This window comes from Micropterus salmoides, unplaced genomic scaffold (assembly GCF_014851395.1).
Source record: "Micropterus salmoides isolate LMB-PRFRI ecotype aquatic unplaced genomic scaffold, ASM1485139v1 Ms_hic_scaffold_6, whole genome shotgun sequence".
NCBI lineage: Eukaryota > Metazoa > Chordata > Actinopteri > Centrarchiformes > Centrarchidae > Micropterus > Micropterus salmoides.
Window position 1 is genome coordinate 3,033,595 of NW_024044348.1, and position 17,120 is coordinate 3,050,714.

The 17,120-nt window shown below is 45.8% G+C and overlaps 2 protein-coding genes across 3 annotated transcripts; both read right to left on the reverse strand.

Moving 5' to 3' along the window:
- Positions 1 to 4,454: 4,454 nt before the first annotated feature.
- On the reverse strand, positions 4,455 to 5,650 carry LOC119890464 (ras-related protein Rab-8B-like; the record flags this gene model as incomplete). The annotated part of the gene is given in 1 exon segment (XM_038701754.1): positions 4,455 to 5,650. A coding segment is annotated over 1 exon segment (125 nt), but the record flags the coding sequence as incomplete, so codon positions are not given.
- An 803-nt stretch (positions 5,651 to 6,453) lies between these two features.
- Positions 6,454 to 12,535, reverse strand: LOC119890463 (isocitrate dehydrogenase [NAD] subunit alpha, mitochondrial-like). Of its 2 annotated transcripts, none has more exons than XM_038701752.1 (11): positions 12,458 to 12,535; positions 11,522 to 11,587; positions 10,821 to 10,904; positions 10,635 to 10,749; positions 10,375 to 10,562; positions 8,733 to 8,866; positions 8,536 to 8,638; positions 8,371 to 8,435; positions 8,202 to 8,286; positions 7,873 to 8,025; positions 6,454 to 6,993 (listed from the first exon to the last, which is right to left on the reverse strand). In XM_038701752.1, exons 1-11 carry the CDS (start codon positions 12,482 to 12,484, stop codon positions 6,910 to 6,912), a joined length of 1,104 nt encoding a protein of 367 aa, XP_038557680.1. In that variant the 5' UTR covers positions 12,485 to 12,535; the 3' UTR covers positions 6,454 to 6,909. The 2 variants fall into 2 exon arrangements, with proteins under 2 accessions (XP_038557680.1, XP_038557681.1); XM_038701753.1 differs by lacking the exon at positions 12,458 to 12,535 and adding an exon at positions 11,798 to 11,824.
- Between the last annotated feature and the right edge of the window lie 4,585 nt (positions 12,536 to 17,120).

A 17,120-nucleotide genomic window follows, 5' to 3' on the forward strand; every position in this document is an offset into this window, starting at 1 on the left:
TAAAAACCGTAAAAACACCTAAATACCACCGAAAAAACACCTAAATACCACCTAAAAACACCTAAAAACATCAAGATACCACCTAAAAACATCGTAAAAACACCTAAATACCACCTAAAAACACCTAAATACCACCTAAAAACCGTAAAAACATCAAGATACCACCTAAAAACATCCTAAAAACACCTAAATACCACCTAAAAACACCTATATACCACCTAAAAACCACCTAAATACCACCTATATACCATCTAAAAACCTTAAAACACCTAAAAACCTTTAAAAACACCTAAATACCACCTAAAAACCTTTAAAAACACCTAAATACCACCTATATACCACCTAAATACCACCTAAAAACACCTAAATACCAGCTAAAAACCTTTTAAAACCACCTAAATACCACCTAAAAACATTACAAACACCTAAATACCACCTGAAAACCTTACAAACACCTAAATACCACCTAAAAACACAAAAATACCACCTAAAAACCTTGAAAACACCTAAAAACTGTAAAAACACCTAAATACCACCTAAAAACCTTAAAAATACCTAAAAACCTTAAAAACATCAAAATACACCTAAAAACACCTATATACCACCTAAAAACGTAAAACATCAAAATACCACCTCTAAACACCTAAATACTTTAGAACAACTAAATACATCCTAAAAACACCTAAATACCACCTAAAAACACCAAAATACGACCTAAAAACCTTAAAAACACCTAAATACCACCTAAAAACACCTAAATACCACCTAAAAACCGTAAAAACACCTAAATACCACCTAAAAACACCTAAAGACCTTTAAAAACACCTAAATACCACCTAAAAACACCTAAATACCAGCTAAAAACCTTTTAAAACCACCTAAATACCACCTAAAAACATTACAAACACCTAAATACCACCTGAAAACCTTACAAACACCTTAATACCACCTAAAAACACCAAAATACCACCTAAAAACCGTAAAAACACCTAAATACCACCTAAAAACCTTGAAAACACCTAAAAACTGTAAAAACACCTAAATACCACCTAAAAACACCAAAATACCACCTAAATACCACCTAAAAACCTTAAAAACACCTAAATACCACCTAAAAACCTTAAAAACACCTAAATACCACCTAAAAACACCTAAATACCACCTAAAAACCGTAAAAACACCTAAATACCACCTAAAAACACCTATATACCACCTAAAAACACCTAAATACCACCTAAAAACCGTAAAACATCAAGATACCACCTAAAAACATCCTAAAAACACCTAAATACCACCTAAAAACACTATACCACCTAAAAACACCTAATACCACCTAAAAACACCTAAATACCACCTATATACCACCTATACCATCTAAAAACCTTTAAAAACACCTAAATACCACCTGAAAACCTTAAAAACACCTAAATACTACCTATATACCACCTAAATACCACCTAAAAACACCTAAAGACCTTTAAAAACACCTAAATACCACCTAAAAACACCTAAATACCAGCTAAAAACCTTTTAAAACCACCTAAAAACATTACAAACACCTAAATACCACCTGAAAACCTTACAAACACCTAAATACCACCTAAAAACACCAAAATACCACCTAAAAAACCGTAAAAACACCTAAATACCACCTAAAAACCTTGAAAACACCTAAAAACTGTAAAAACACCTAAATACCACCTAAAAACCTTAAAAATACCTAAAAACCTTAAAAATACCTAAAAACCTTAAAAACATCAAAATACCACCTAAAAACACCTATATACCACCTAAAAAACGTAAAAACATCAAAATACCACCTAAAAACACCTAAATACTTTTAGAACAACTAAATACATCCTAAAAACCACCTAAAAACCTTAAAAACAATGTAAATACCACCTAAAAACCTTAAAAACAATGTAAATACCTGGGTACATACACACAGGAGTCTGACCTGAACAGAGGCTGCGTCTGACCTTAACCAGGTCTCCCCTCCCAGCTGGTGAATCAAACTCTGAGGTGCATTTGTTTCTCAGCTCTGGGTGTCTGTCAGCTGACCGGGTGGGTAAAAAGGAAGTCACAGACATTTTTAACAGGCAAATTTGACCAAACGCTCCTTCCTGCTGCGGAGAAGTGCTTCCTGCCCAGAGGGCCGAGGAGCTGGACCAGGTCTGAGTAAATCTCCTCCCCACCCTGACCCTCTCTGGTCCAGTCTGGCCAGCTGGATGCGGATCAGCTGATTGGCTCTACCAGCCAGAGTACACAAAACTGGGACACAAAACAGGAGCGCTGCAGGTCTGGGTCTCATTACTGACCTGCCTGCATCAGGTTCTGGATCAGACTGATAGTTTGAGCCATAAGATGTCAGAAGAGAAACTGCAGGTTCTGTCTGACCGGAGCAGGTGATCATAGGTGAGGTTCTGTTACCCGAGGAACGTGGGCGAGGAGGACTGACACACCTGTACTGTCAGACCTGGATCAGGGGCTCAATCCCAGTCTCCACCCTAAAGCCTGAACCTTCACAGGCTGAGTTGACGTCACCTGTTGAACTGTGGGTAATTCCCTCAGGCAGAGTCTACAGAGAGCCCTCATGCGCCTGACGGTGTGACGGGGACGGCCTGATTCAAACCGCTCCAGCTTCCACTGAAGTCTGGACCCCATACATGTGTATAAAATAATGCCAGGCTGCTAACGCTAATAACTGACTGATCTCAGGTCCCAGCTGGTTCAGAAACCTGTCCCCCACCACGCCTGTTTTCTTCTCTCGCTCCGTCAGCAGGAAGTGAAACCCAGTTATTGCTGGTTGCTACGGAAACGTGCAGCAGAGCAGGTCAATGACCTCTGGCTGCACGCCACATCCACTTCCTGTCCGTCTGTCCTGAACAGGGTCCCCCCCTCTGTCTCCTGAACCTGATCAAACCTTTAGATCAGACCACATGACGTCAGAGCAGCTTTACCTGAAACACACACACCTCTCTCTGTCACTGTGACAGTTCCCACTTCCTGTTTCCACCAGGAAGACAGAGGCGGCGCACTCAGCACTGTGGCTGGGTGAAGGGTCACGGAGAACGTGGCACACACACATACGCCATACGTGTGCACGAGTGACTCAAATCAACAACAATCACTTCCATCGATCAGCTGATCGGAGCTCCTTCTCCACCTGTTTTCAGCCTTTATATATTTCGTTTTGCTTTATTTTGTATTTCCCTGCTGCCGTCCAGATGTTTCCTGTTCTGGCTTTAAGTCCTACTGTGTAATCTTTACAGTGCTGCCAACAAAGTGTTCGGTTATTTTACTGATTATTTGTCAACGCTGAGGGATCATTTACTGCAGTAAAAGAACTAATACCACATACTATTTTTTTATTTGTAATATGTAAATTAGGTACTTCCTCATTACATATGCACTGATTTGCATATCATAATTGGTTTTATTGTGATAATATATCAAAACATTCAGACGTTTACCGAACGGTTCTTCAAAATCTAGTTTTTTCATTGATTTATTCAAGGAAAACCGCTCATTTGTGTGACGGAGCCTTTATTTTTACGTATTTACAGATAAAATAAAACACAGATATTTAAAAACTCTGCCAGGAAACATGTCATTTTAAGAAAGCAGCTAATTAGCTCACACACTGAGCATTTTGTCACATGACCACACCTCTTGTGCTCTAGAAATCAAACTTTCACATAATAAATGATTCAATATGAAGAGTTTTAACTTTTACCTGTAAAATACTAAAAGTATAAGAAATTTACTGGATGTGCAGCTAAAACAGAGAAATAATAATGTTTTGTACATTTTGTGCAAAATAACTCGACATGTGAAAATCATGGTTTTGGACTTTGGAGTCTGAACAAACATCAGAGGCTGATCGATCAGCTGTGTTTCATTCATAACATCAGATTTTATAAACTCCTTTAATCTGTCGAGTATAGCTGTCAGATACACGTAGCGCAGTAAAAACTACAGTATCTCCTTGTAGTAGTGACGTACAAGTACCTCAGAGTTGTACTCGAGTACTTGAGTTACATCTTCATCCACACAGCTGCGGTTCTTTAACTGAGGAACTGATCAATATAACTGATCGGGGGGGGGGGGCAAAGGTCACGTGGCTCACAGTTCCCGCCCCCCTCCCGAACGCTTTCACTTTCCCGTTTGCTCAGCGGCTAACGGGACCGAGCGTCCCGTTAGCCGCCGGTGTAACACCAGAATGTGTGACCCATCAGATTCTGTGACTACACCCAAATGACGATGTGTTCCTGACCGTAACGTCACTTTTGGTGCCTAAAAAGAACCAAACCGCTTCACATCGTCAGCAAAGCCGCTGGCGCTTAACCTGCCATTTGTGTCACAGGATCTGATAGGTCACACATTTTGGTGTCACACCTGTCCACCTGGGGGGCTGGAGCCTCCGGTGGACCGGGGGACCGGGAGGGGACTCACCGATGGTGGAGATGAAGGTGGTGTTGAAGGCGTCCTCGCTGAACCGGAACAGCAGGCAGGTCTTACCGACGCCGCTGTCCCCGATCAGCAGCAGTTTGAACAGATAGTCGTACGTCTTCGCCATTTTCCCGCCGTCTGTCCCGGTGCTGTAACGGAGCCTGCGGGCTCCTCGCGCTCTGCGGTACTCTGCTGGGCTCACTGGGTTCACCGGGGCCGCGGGTTCCGGACTGGGTTCCACTGAAACGGGACCGAGAGGAAGCAGGAAACGAGCCAGCTCAAAGCTACCCAGAATACACCGCACCACACTTCCGGTGCGGCCTTTCAGAATAAAACACTAAGCAACTCCTCCGCTGGTTTCTTTATCGCACCAACTTTATTCTCCAGATTCTACCTGTTCCTACCAATTTCTGCGTGTCTATGATCAGCAATACAGCCTCAACAAGTATAACAAACTGCTTCCTCTGAAAACTACAGCTCGAACAACTACTTCAATAATCAATTAATCGATTGATTGTAGCTCTAATTACACCCAGTAATTAATGTAACACGTCTCATTTTTTACTTATTTGCTCTATTTGTTTTATCCTGACCCTCCCCGGAGAGGTTTCCTCCCCGACTGAATGGGGAAATGCAGATGGACCCTCCTCCATAATAACCAGAGGTCCTGGAGGAAGTAAAAGGCTGTCTGACCTTTTCCAAACAATATAATGTTTAAGAGCGAGTCCTACTCCACCCTTCCCTCATCAGGACAAAGAGTAAACTACCAGCCCAACTTTACTGTGTCCTCTCCTGCAGCCCTGGAAACGTTACTACAAGTCCAGCTGTGAAACTGAACCAAGACTCAACATTATTTACACAAAGCAGGGACTAACTTCACGTGTTGCATCGGCCGAATTTACAAGAGACGACACATAATTAAAAATCTGTCGTAGACTGCGTTTCACAGAGTTTGTACAGTTTCCTCTAACTCAACAACTCGCTAAACGATGGGATTTTTAAAGGGAGTCTGGGGGGAACTCAGCGCTACTTCACGTTACTCACATGCAGGTTTTGCCGATGGATCCGATCTCAGTGAGGAGAACAAGAACAGATCAAATAAAGCAGGTGTGAACACAGAGGCCAGATCTGTTGGTTCATCACCTGGATCCAGATCAGGTTAGGGTGTAAACCCGGGGTGTGGAGGTCCAGGTAGGAGTGGGAAATACGTTTAGTATTTAGAAAAGAAAAAACGACTGTTTTTAAAAAAAAATTTTTAACACTTACCTGTTTTATCATGTAGCACTTTGGGATTTGCGTAAATATAAAGTGCATTACAAATGAAATGTATTATTATTAAATAAATACAAAATACAGCCATTTAAAGTTGTATGTGCCTCTTGTACTGCCAAAATAAATACTCAACCATTATCTCCATGTTGCTCCATTATTTATAATGTTGGTTAGTAGAGATTTGGCTTTTAATTATTTGACATATATTAATTATTCAATGGTTTGGTTTTGGTAAATTTCTGTGTTTGGTTAATTTATTACTTAATATATTTAACTACATATTATATTATTGCTTATATTTGTTATTTTCACACTTTTCATTATTATATTCATCACCTTAATCTGGTATAAATAAAGTATGATGTCCCAACATGTAAAGTGACCCGAGTCTGATGATAAAGCAATGATACAGCAAACCCTTAGTACACAGTAAGTAATGTCTATACTTATGATATCAGGTGAGGGTTGAAATGTTTGCTCACTTGCTTTTATAGCAAAAATTCTGACTTCCTGTCGATTCTGAGCTCAGAACAGGCCAGATGATACGCTTTTACTTTGAAGGTGAAAATGCAGGGTCTTCTGGTCTGTCTATGACAGCTTGTCGCGCCCAGGAAGCAGGGGGCGTGGTGCCCTGACGTCATCCAGAGGGAGGCGTGTCCACAGTGGTGGGCTGCCAATCGGGGATCTCTGTGGTTTTAAAGAGTTTTAAAAAGACGTAAATGCAGGTTGGTCCTTTGAAAGCCCTTTTTTAATGACTGAATGTGCTAAAGCGTTCAGTAAGAAGACAGAGCAGCTGCCCGTCAGTGAAGCAGCGTTCTCGTCACAGATTTCTGAAGACGGTAACAGGAAACAATAAATAAGAAGGCATTTCAGTTACAACAGATTATTCTGATGAAGACATCTGCATTCTATCTTGGTCATATAAAACTTGTGCGCATGTTTACTGTGAATGTTTCGTCGTGTTCACCACCCAGGTAGCAGCCGCAGCAGAAGCCCCGCCCCCTCCACACCTGTCATCATCTCATTACAGCAACAACTTTTCCATCATGTAAATACAGTAGAAAGAAAACTCAGAGGATCTCAGGAGACCGTGTCCCTGCAGCTCCAACCGGTCTGCAGTGGAGGGGGGGGGGGGGGTGGGCGTGGCTCTGTGGCGGCGCCGGTGGCGGAGCAGCTCCCTCAGTTTCAGTCCATATCCTGGATGCGACGGCAGATGTCAGCTGTAAACTCCGAACACTTGGAGTTTCCTCCCAGGTCCTTCGTCAGCACCTGAGGTACAAACACGCCTCGTCAAACAACGCCGTTTCCATGGTTACAACCTCACATGTTGTAGATCACATGTCACTGCAGCAGTTGGTTATTTTGATTCATTGTTCAGCAGAATTCCCAAACGATACTTTAATAGGAAGATAATTGCTAGGACAGGATAATAACTTCCAGGGAACACAGCGAACGCGCCGCACTGACTCTGCTCTCTGCGTCTCTGGCGGTGACACTAAACTACAGAGACGATGTGAGGGAGTCAGAACTTTCAGGTCTGCTACGTGCTAACGATGCATTAGCATAGCCCCACAGGTAGCCGCTGCGTACCGCTGGAGCATTTCAGAACCCGTGGGATAACGGAACATAAAACTTATATCAAACATCGTCTAACACTACGGTGTTAGGCCACCGTGTGAGAAAATATTCCCACCAGCCTTGAACGCACCATCGGAAAATTTAATACCTTAAGTGCCCTGATTTAATTTGAAGACCTTTCCAGACTTTTTAAGGAGCAGCAAGGACTCCAGACCTCTGCAGAACTTTTCTTTCTACGTTCATTGGGACCAAAATACCAAAGCAAATTCTTTGTCTGTTGAAAACCTCCTGGCATTAAACCTGATCCTGATCCGAGGACACCGGGCCACTCAGACTCCTCAGAGACACATTCACAGTCTTCTCTTGGGTCTGAACCGAACCCGGTCCAGGCCTCATTGACTCGACTGCCCCCTATGAGTCACGGACCTCTCTGCTTTCTGAATAAGCCTCTGATGAGCGCGCGGCGTGCAGGAAGCTGCCGTGGCGTCTTGGATTACAGTTTAGCGTAGAGACGCAGGACGGTCAGTGACCCAAACGCCTGTTTCTACTTCAGGAGCCTCAGAGTCTCACCTTCTTGTCTCTGATGGTGTCGAAACAGGCCGTCTGGATCTTGTTGCCGTAGTCATGGAGACCCATGTGGCGCAGCATCATGACAGCGCTGAGCAGCAGGGCGGTGGGGTTCGCCATGTCCAGGCCGGCGATGTCGGGGGCGGTGCCGTGGACCTGCAGGAGGAGCAGATTCTGTTCAGGCTGCTGAATTTACTTTTCTTCTAAATCTTTAATCATCTTTTCATTCACAGGAAGAAAGAAACATGTTGATTATTAAAGTTTGTTGCAGAGCTGAAACGAACTGAAATAAAAAAAAATAAAAAAAAAAAAAAAAAAAAGGAGAAACAAACCGATTCAAAGATGGCGACTCCGTTGGCGCCGATGTTCCCGCTGGGAGTGACTCCGAGGCCTCCGATCAGACCGGCGCACAGATCGCTGCAACAGTTCGAGACATGGAGTCAACACTGAACCCTCAGAGCAGAACATGAAGACAAACGCTGTGCAGGAGGACGGACTGACCTGAGGATGTCTCCGTACAGGTTGGGCATGACCAGCACGTCGAACTGGGTCGGATCCTGAACCATCTGAAAGCCCGAAGCATCAGGTCAGAACCAGAGTTCGCATTTTAAACTAGAGAGCATGTTTATGTGACTTCACCGGCAGGGTCAGGACTCTCAGACTCACGTTGAGACAAACGGTGTCCAGGTACATCTCTGTGAACTTGATGTCTTTGAAGTTCTCGGCCACCTCGCGACACTTTCTGAGGAACAGCCCGTCTGACATCCGCCTGGACGGACAGAGAGAGAGAGAGAGAGAGAGAGAGTTACCGATCCAGTCGCCAACCCGTTAACCCGTCATCGTCCTGCTGGGTTCATACTCACATGATGTTGGCCTTGTGGACGGCCGTCACGCTGGTTCTTTGGTTGTTCCTGGCGTACTCGAAGGCGTACTCTGCGATGCGTCTGCTGGCGTCCTCTGTGATCAGTTTGATGCTCTGAACAACGCCGTCCACGATCTACAACGACGAGACCGGAATTTCAGAACAGAACGACCACAGGAAGTCAGCCGAGAGACTCCCGGGCTGGATTCGGGGTCTGGGTCGGTCCACCGTGTTTCACTCACAAGAGTCCGGCTGAAACTCATCTTCAGCTTGAACGGTTTCATCTGCTCATTTATGAAAAAAGTTGATTCATCTTTTAACTTTTCAAAGACAAAACAAAAGGTTTGACCTCAACACGTTCCTACAAACAAATTAAGAACTTTTGTCGGATCCGATCAGGTTTTCTTTTTGCTAAACTGCAGATGAAGCTGCCGTCGCCCAGAATTACAATAATCAGGAGGGGAAAATAAAAACAGTTGGTGTTTAGAGAAACTCTGTGCTCTTAGTTTGGTGTCTGTGATTCCGAAGCACGAGCTGGCGTTGGTGGCGTTATAGCGCCCACTTTGTCGACCTTTTCCGGTGAGCCAGCTCGCTCCCCCTTCAGCCCTGCGCTCACTTGAATGTTGATAAAATAATAACCGTGCGCTCCATTTTCCAAATGTTATGGACTGAATGGATCAAACTGACGCGGCTGTTCTGGCGCTCTAAAGAAAGTATCCATCGTGTTACAGCTGCTGGTTTGGTCGCCAGTGAAACTGGCTTCAGAGCACTGAGCGCTTCCTGTGAGCTCAGAGGAAATGATGTGGTCTGAGTCGCCGTGACGCGTAGTTACATTTCTATCCGAGTATCTGATAACAGCGCACAGTTGAGTCATCAAGTATTTTCAGTTTGTCAGCACTTTTTAAACTTTCGTTTTACACTGAAGATGTTTGAGCCGTTTTTCTGTTTGTGCTGCGATTCAGATGGAAACATTTCCTGTTTACAGTCATTTATCAGCGTGTTGGGGAACGACAGAAGGTCAGAATTTAAACTGTTCTGGAATAGCTGGGCTAAAGACCGAGAGCTTCAGGGTCACTGAGCGGTCTGGTGAGTAATAAATGCTGCAGCCTTCACAGTCACCTGATCTCAGTGTCACACCTGGTGAGTCCTGGATCTGGACTCTGCCTCGGAGCAGCAGGTGGAGGAGGCTCTAAACGTGTTTTTGTCTTCGTGGTGCTTCAGTGCTTCCTCACCTCCTTCTGCGTAGGAACACCGGAACATCCTTCACTAAAGGAAAGGAGGTGACGCCGTCCCACAATTCCTTGCGTAGCAACATTTAAAGTGACGCAACATCCTCAAACTAAAAACGATAACTTTCTGGTCAGAATAAACTCTTGATGCCAGTAAAGATCGAGCAGCAGGAGCTCTCCAGTATTTGCCTTTTTGTAACCTGTAGTGAAGTGTGTTCACCTTCAGGCGGCGTGCACGAAGCAACGCTCGCCGTCCGGCAGGAGACGGCGGCTGAACGTAGCGTTAGCTTTTTATAAACGGCCTGTCGAGCCCTCTGCGAGAACACGTTCGCTAACGTCGCCGCGGCTGCGTCACGGTGCAGCAGGTCACAGGTGAGTCCGGTTTGAACCCGTCTCTGCGTCCTGAACACTCACCACGTGTTCGATGCCGCTGTACTCGCCCTCCGTGTTCTCTCGGATGGTCACCAGGTTGACGTCGGTGTACGGGGTCTTGTAGCCCTCGATGGAGATGCAGGGTCGCACGTTGGCGTAAAGGTCGAAGGTCTTCCTCAGGAGCAGGTTCATGGAGGGGTGACCTGCGGCGATGGGCGTCTTCAGGGGTCCTGGAGGACACAACGTTTAGGGGGCACTCACAGAAAACTGAATCTGAAGCGCAGCTCTGAGCCTCACCAGACCTTTCAGTCCGATCTTGTTCTGGTCCATGGACTCTTTGGCGTCCGGAGGGATCATCCATCTGCCGCCGGGTCCCTTGATGGCCGTCACGTTCCTCTCCTCCCACCTGATTGGAGCCTGCGGGTCAAAAGAACACGTTGAAAAGCTTCTGAAACTCACCAGGTCCGCCGCTTCTTCAGAACACTCACTTTGGCCGCTTCAAAGATCTTCATGACCGCCGTGGAGATCTCCGGCCCGATCCCGTCTCCAGGAATCAGAGTGACGGTCTGCATCTGCAGACAGAGAGACAGCGGCGTGAGAGACTCGCCGTGGCGGCTGATTAAAAAAAAATCTGATTTATCGGCCATTAGATTTTTGAACGCGAGTTCATGTCGTTCTGACCTCAGCGAGAAAACACGACAGCTTAAAATAATCTGTTGATCGTTATAAAAACGTTTCACCAAGAAAATTCAGTGACTCCTAAAATAATCAACAGCTGATCAGCTGAGGTGGGTCTGTTGCTGAGCGCCTCCTGGTGGACAAACTATGCAACAACAACACTCCCAACGTGACTGAAGCATCAACCTCTTTTCTAATCATTAATTAATCAGGTATTGATTTATCTGCAGTTGGCTCATATCAGCAGATCATATCACGCAGATTTATCAGAGGTCGCACGCCTTTAAGTGTCTTGATCAGGGACACACTGGTGGATGGGTCACAGTGGGGGATTGAACCAGGGTCTCTCACACCAAAGGCACGTCTTATCCACTGCTCCATCACCACCCAATCACACTCTGACCACACCTTCAGGAGCAACCTGGGGTTCACTGTGCGTGTGTGTGTGTGTGTGTGTGTGTGTGTGTGTGTCACAGCAGGCTGGTGTCCGGTTGGACCCTGAACTACTCACCCCTCTGGAAAAGGCAGCTGAAGACAGAGCGGGTCTCCTGAGGGCCCCCACCACCACCTGGGTCAGCTGAGGAGACATGAAGGTCACTTTAACCACAAACGCTTTCACTTCCTGTGTTTCACTAAAAGCTGTCTGCACAGGTATTCGTTAGTTTCAGGGTTCTTTGTTATCGATGAACAGCAGGTCGATAGAAACGGTGATTATCATAAATTATTATTAGAATAAACCAACAAAGTCTTCATGTTATTCACTTCCAGTGAACTTTTAGTGACTAACCGGTTTCACCATCACGGATTCAGAGAAAGGTCTGATGTTAATTCCAGTAGTATCGGGAAGAAAACACGTATGTTAACGTTTCCCCTGTTTATCTTCATCTTTCTGTGTCCGTCCTGTCCCACAGGAGGGACATGTTGTCTTGTTTCCTCATTTTGTGTGTATTTGGACAAAACTTCAGAGCTCTACGGAGGATTTCATGTTAGCCGAATTTAACAGTGGGAACACAGCTTCTTTCTCAACTCTTCTTTTCTTTTCTACGCGGTTTGGATTTTGCCCAAAGTGCGAAGGAACCTTAAATTAGCAGATTCTCTACAGGAGTCTCGGCCGCCTCACCGGAGCCTCGGCCGGCGGTGACAGTTTGTAGTTTCCCGGTGGTGTTAGTGAACATGCGGAGAAAGTCGTGACAGACCCGGTGAACAACAACAGTGAGCTCTGCTAGCTCTGCTAGCTCCTGCATCTCTCATCACGTTGAAGGACACGCAGGAGTTAGCTGATATGCTAACGAGCTAACGACAGCGGTTAAAGCCGCTTTCAGAGACTCGAACCCGCACAACAAAACAACAGAACAGCCGACACGTCCGCTCACAAAGAACCCACAGAACCAGACTGTTTGACTCCTCCTCAGGGTTCTCTGTTCGTTATAAATCAGCTATATCTTACCATTGACCTCCACGCGCTGCCTGCCATTCTGCTGCGGAAGAGGAGTCACAAAGATCCTCTGTGAGGAAGAGGAGTCACTCTGATCTGAGAGCAGGAGTAGTCACAAAGATCCTCTGTGAGGAAGAGGAGTCACTCTGATCTGAGAGCAGGAGTAGTCACAAAGATCCTCTGTGAGGAAGAGGAGTCACTCTGATCTAAGATGAAGAGGAGTCACAAAGATCCTCTGTGAGGAAGAGGAGTCACTCTGATCTAAGATGAAGAGGAGTCACTCTGATCTGTGAGGAAGAGGAGTCACAAAGATCCTCTGTGAGGAAGAGGAGTCACTCTGATCTGAGAGGAAGAGGAGTCACAAAGATCCTCTGTGAGGAAGAGCTGTCACTCTGATCTAAGATGAAGAGGAGTCACAAAGATCCTCTGTGAGGAAGAGGAGTCACTCTGATCTAAGATGAAGAGGAGTCACTCTGATCTGTGAGGAAGAGGAGTCACAAAGATCCTCTGTGAGGAAGAGCTGTCACTCTGATCTAAGATGAAGAGGAGTCACAAAGATCCTCTGTGAGGAAGAGGAGTCACTCTGATCTGAGAGCAGGAGTAGTCACAAAGATCCTCTGTGAGGAAGAGGAGTCACTCTGATCTGAGAGCAGGAGTAGTCACAAAGATCCTCTGTGAGGAAGAGGAGTCACTCTGATCTAAGATGAAGAGGAGTCACAAAGATCCTCTGTGAGGAAGAGGAGTCACTCTGATCTAAGATGAAGAGGAGTCACTCTGATCTGTGAGGAAGAGGAGTCACAAAGATCCTCTGTGAGGAAGAGGAGTCACTCTGATCTGAGAGGAAGAGGAGTCACAAAGATCCTCTGTGAGGAAGAGCTGTCACTCTGATCTAAGATGAAGAGGAGTCACAAAGATCCTCTGTGAGGAAGAGGAGTCACTCTGATCTAAGATGAAGAGGAGTCACTCTGATCTGTGAGGAAGAGGAGTCACAAAGATCCTCTGTGAGGAAGAGCTGTCACTCTGATCTAAGATGAAGAGGAGTCACAAAGATCCTCTGTGAGGAAGAGGAGTCACTCTGATCTGAGAGCAGGAGTAGTCACAAAGATCCTCTGTGAGGAAGAGGAGTCACTCTGATCTAAGATGAAGAGGAGTCACAAAGATCCTCTGTGAGGAAGAGGAGTCACTCTGATCTAAGATGAAGAGGAGTCACTCTGATCTGTGAGGAAGAGGAGTCACAAAGATCCTCTGTGAGGAAGAGGAGTCACTCTGATCTGAGAGGAAGAGGAGTCACAAAGATCCTCTGTGAGGAAGAGCTGTCACTCTGATCTAAGATGAAGAGGAGTCACAAAGATCCTCTGTGAGGAAGAGGAGTCACTCTGATCTAAGATGAAGAGGAGTCACTCTGATCTGTGAGGAAGAGGAGTCACAAAGATCCTCTGTGAGGAAGAGCTGTCACTCTGATCTAAGATGAAGAGGAGTCACAAAGATCCTCTGTAAGGAAGAGGAGTCACTCTGATCTGAGAGGAAGAGGAGTCACAAAGATCCTCTGTGAGGAAGAGCTGTCACTCTGATCTAAGATGAAGAGGAGTCACAAAGATCCTCTGTGAGGAAGAGGAGTCACTCTGATCTGAGAGCAGGAGTAGTCACAAAGATCCTCTATGAGGAAGAGGAGTCACTCTGATCTGAGAGCAGGAGTAGTCACAAAGATCCTCTGTGAGGAAGAGGAGTCACTCTGATCTAAGATGAAGAGGAGTCACAAAGATCCTCTGTGAGGAAGAGGAGTCACTCTGATCTGTGAGGAAGAGGAGTCACAAAGATCCTCTGTGAGGAAGAGGAGTCACTCTGATCTGTGAGGAAGAGGAGTCACAAAGATCCTCTGAGAGGAAGAGGAGTCACAAAGATCTGTGAGGAAGAGGAGGCACAAAGATCCTCTAAGAGGAAGAGGAGTCACAAAGATCCTCTGTGAGGAAGAGGAGTCACTCTGATCTGTGAGGAAGAGGAGTCACAAAGATCCTCTGTGAGGAAGAGGAGTCACTCTGATCTGAGAGGAAGAGGAGTCACAAAGATCCTCTGTGAGGAAGAGGAGTCACTCTGATCTAAGATGAAGAGGAGTCACAAAGATCCTCTGTGAGGAAGAGGAGTCACTCTGATCTAAGATGAAGAGGAGTCACTCTGATCTGTGAGGAAGAGGAGTCACAAAGATCCTCTGTGAGGAAGAGGAGTCACTCTGATCTGTGAGGAAGAGGAGTCACAAAGATCCTCTGTAAGGAAGAGGAGTCACTCTGATCTGTGAGGAAGAGGAGGCACAAAGATCCTCTGTGAGGAAGAGGAGTCACTCTGATCTGTGAGGAAGAGGAGGCACAAAGATCCTCTGTGAGGAAGAGGAGTCACTCTGATCTAAGATGAAGAGGAGTCACAAAGATCCTCTGTGAGGAAGAGGAGTCACTCTGATCTGTGAGGAAGAGGAGTCACAAAGATCCTCTGTGAGGAAGAGGAGTCACTCTGATCTGTGATGAAGAGGAGGCACAAAGATCCTCTGTGAGGAAGAGGAGTCACTCTGATCTGTGAGGAAGAGGAGGCACAAAGATCCTCTGTGAGGAAGAGGAGTCACTCTGATCTAAGATGAAGAGGAGTCACAAAGATCGTCTGTGAGGAAGAGGAGTCACTCTGATCTGTGAGGAAGAGGAGTCACAAAGATCGTCTGTGAGGAAGAGGAGTCACTCTGATCTGTGAGGAAGAGGAGTCACAAAGATCCTCTGTGAGGAAGAGGAGTCACTCTGATCTAAGATGAAGAGGAGTCACAAAGATCCTCTGTGAGGAAGAGGAGTCACTCTGATCTAAGATGAAGAGGAGTCACTCTGATCTGTGAGGAAGAGGAGGCACAAAGATCCTCTAAGAGGAAGAGGAGTCACTCTGATCTAAGATGAAGAGGAGTCACAAAGATCGTCTGTGAGGAAGAGGAGTCACTCTGATCTGTGAGGAAGAGGAGTCACTCTGATCTGTGAGGAAGAGGAGTCACAAAGATCCTCTGTGAGGAAGAGGAGTCACTCTGATCTGTGAGGAAGAGGAGTCACAAAGATCCTCTGTGAGGAAGAGGAGTCACTCTGATCTGAGAGGAAGAGGAGTCACAAAGATCCTCTAAGAGGAAGAGGAGTCACTCTGATCTAAGATGAAGAGGAGTCACAAAGATCCTCTGTAAGGAAGAGGAGTCACTCTGATCTGTGAGGAAGAGGAGTCACAAAGATCCTCTGTGAGGAAGAGGAGTCACTCTGATCTGAGAGGAAGAGGAGTCACAAAGATCCTCTAAGAGGAAGAGGAGTCACTCTGATCTAAGATGAAGAGGAGTCACAAAGATCCTCTGTAAGGAAGAGGAGTCACTCTGATCTGTGAGGAAGAGGAGTCACAAAGATCCTCTGTGAGGAAGAGGAGTCACTCTGATCTGAGAGGAAGAGGAGTCACAAAGATCCTCTGTGAGGAAGAGAGTCACTCTGATCTAAGATGAAGAGGAGTCACAAAGATCCTCTGTAAGGAAGAGGAGTCACTCTGATCTGTGAGGAAGAGGAGGCACAAAGATCCTCTAAGAGGAAGAGGAGTCACTCTGATCTGTGAGGAAGAGGAGGCACAAAGATCCTCTAAGAGGAAGAGGAGTCACTCTGATCTAAGATGAAGAGGAGTCACAAAGATCCTCTGTGAGGAAGATGAGTCACTCTGATCTGAGAGGAAGAGGAGTCACAAAGATCCTCTGTGAGGAAGAGGAGTCACTCTGATCTGTGAGGAAGAGGAGTCACAAAGATCCTCTAAGAGGAAGAGGAGTCACTCTGATCTAAGATGAAGAGGAGTCACAAAGATCCTCTGTGAGGAAGAGGAGTCACTCTGATCTGAGAGGAAGAGGAGTCACAAAGATCCTCTAAGAGGAAGAGGAGTCACTCTGATCTAAGATGAAGAGGAGTCACAAAGATCCTCTGTGAGAAAGAGGAGTCACTCTGATCTAAGATGAAGAGGAGTCACTCTGATCTGTGAGGAAGAGGAGTCACAAAGATCCTCTGTGAGGAAGAGGAGTCACTCTGATCTAAGATGAAGAGGAGTCACAAAGATCCTCTGTAAGGAAGAGGAGTCACTCTGATCTGTGAGGAAGAGGAGGCACAAAGATCCTCTAAGAGGAAGAGGAGTCACTCTGATCTGTGAGGAAGAGGAGGCACAAAGATCCTCTAAGAGGAAGTGGAGTTACTCTGATCTGAGAGGAAGAGGAGTCACAAAGATCCTCTGTGAGGAAGAGGAATCACTCTGATCTGTGAGGAAGAGGAGGCACAAAGATCCTCTAAGAGGAAGAGGAGTCACTCTGATCTAAGCTGAAGAGGAGTCACAAAGATCCTCTGTGAGGAAGAGGAGTCACTCTGATCTGTGAGGAAGAGGAGGCACAAAGATCCTCTGAGAGGAAGAGGAGTCACAAAGATCCTCTGTGAGGAAGAGGAGTCACTCTGATCTAAGATGAAGAGGAGTCACAAAGATCCTCTGTGAGGAAGAGGAGTCACTCTGATCTGAGAGCAGGAGTAGTCACAAAGATCCTCTGTGAGGAAGAGGAGGCACTCTGATCTGTGAGGAAGAGGAGTTACAAAGATCCTCTGAGAGGAAGAGGAGTCACAAAGATCTGTGAGGAAGAGGAGGCACAAAGATC

Bases quoted from the DNA above. Each gene is read 5' to 3' on its own strand.
- LOC119890463 (XM_038701752.1), bottom strand. From the start codon at position 12,484: ATGGCAGGCAGCGCGTGGAGGTCAATG. The intron at 10,905-11,521 runs GTGAGTAGTTCA...CTCTGTCTGCAG, and splicing joins CAGCTGCCTTTTCCAGAGGG to ATGCAGACCGTCACTCTGAT. The intron at 8,639-8,732 runs GTGAGTATGAAC...CTGTCCGTCCAG, and splicing joins GTCCACAAGGCCAACATCAT to GCGGATGTCAGACGGGCTGT.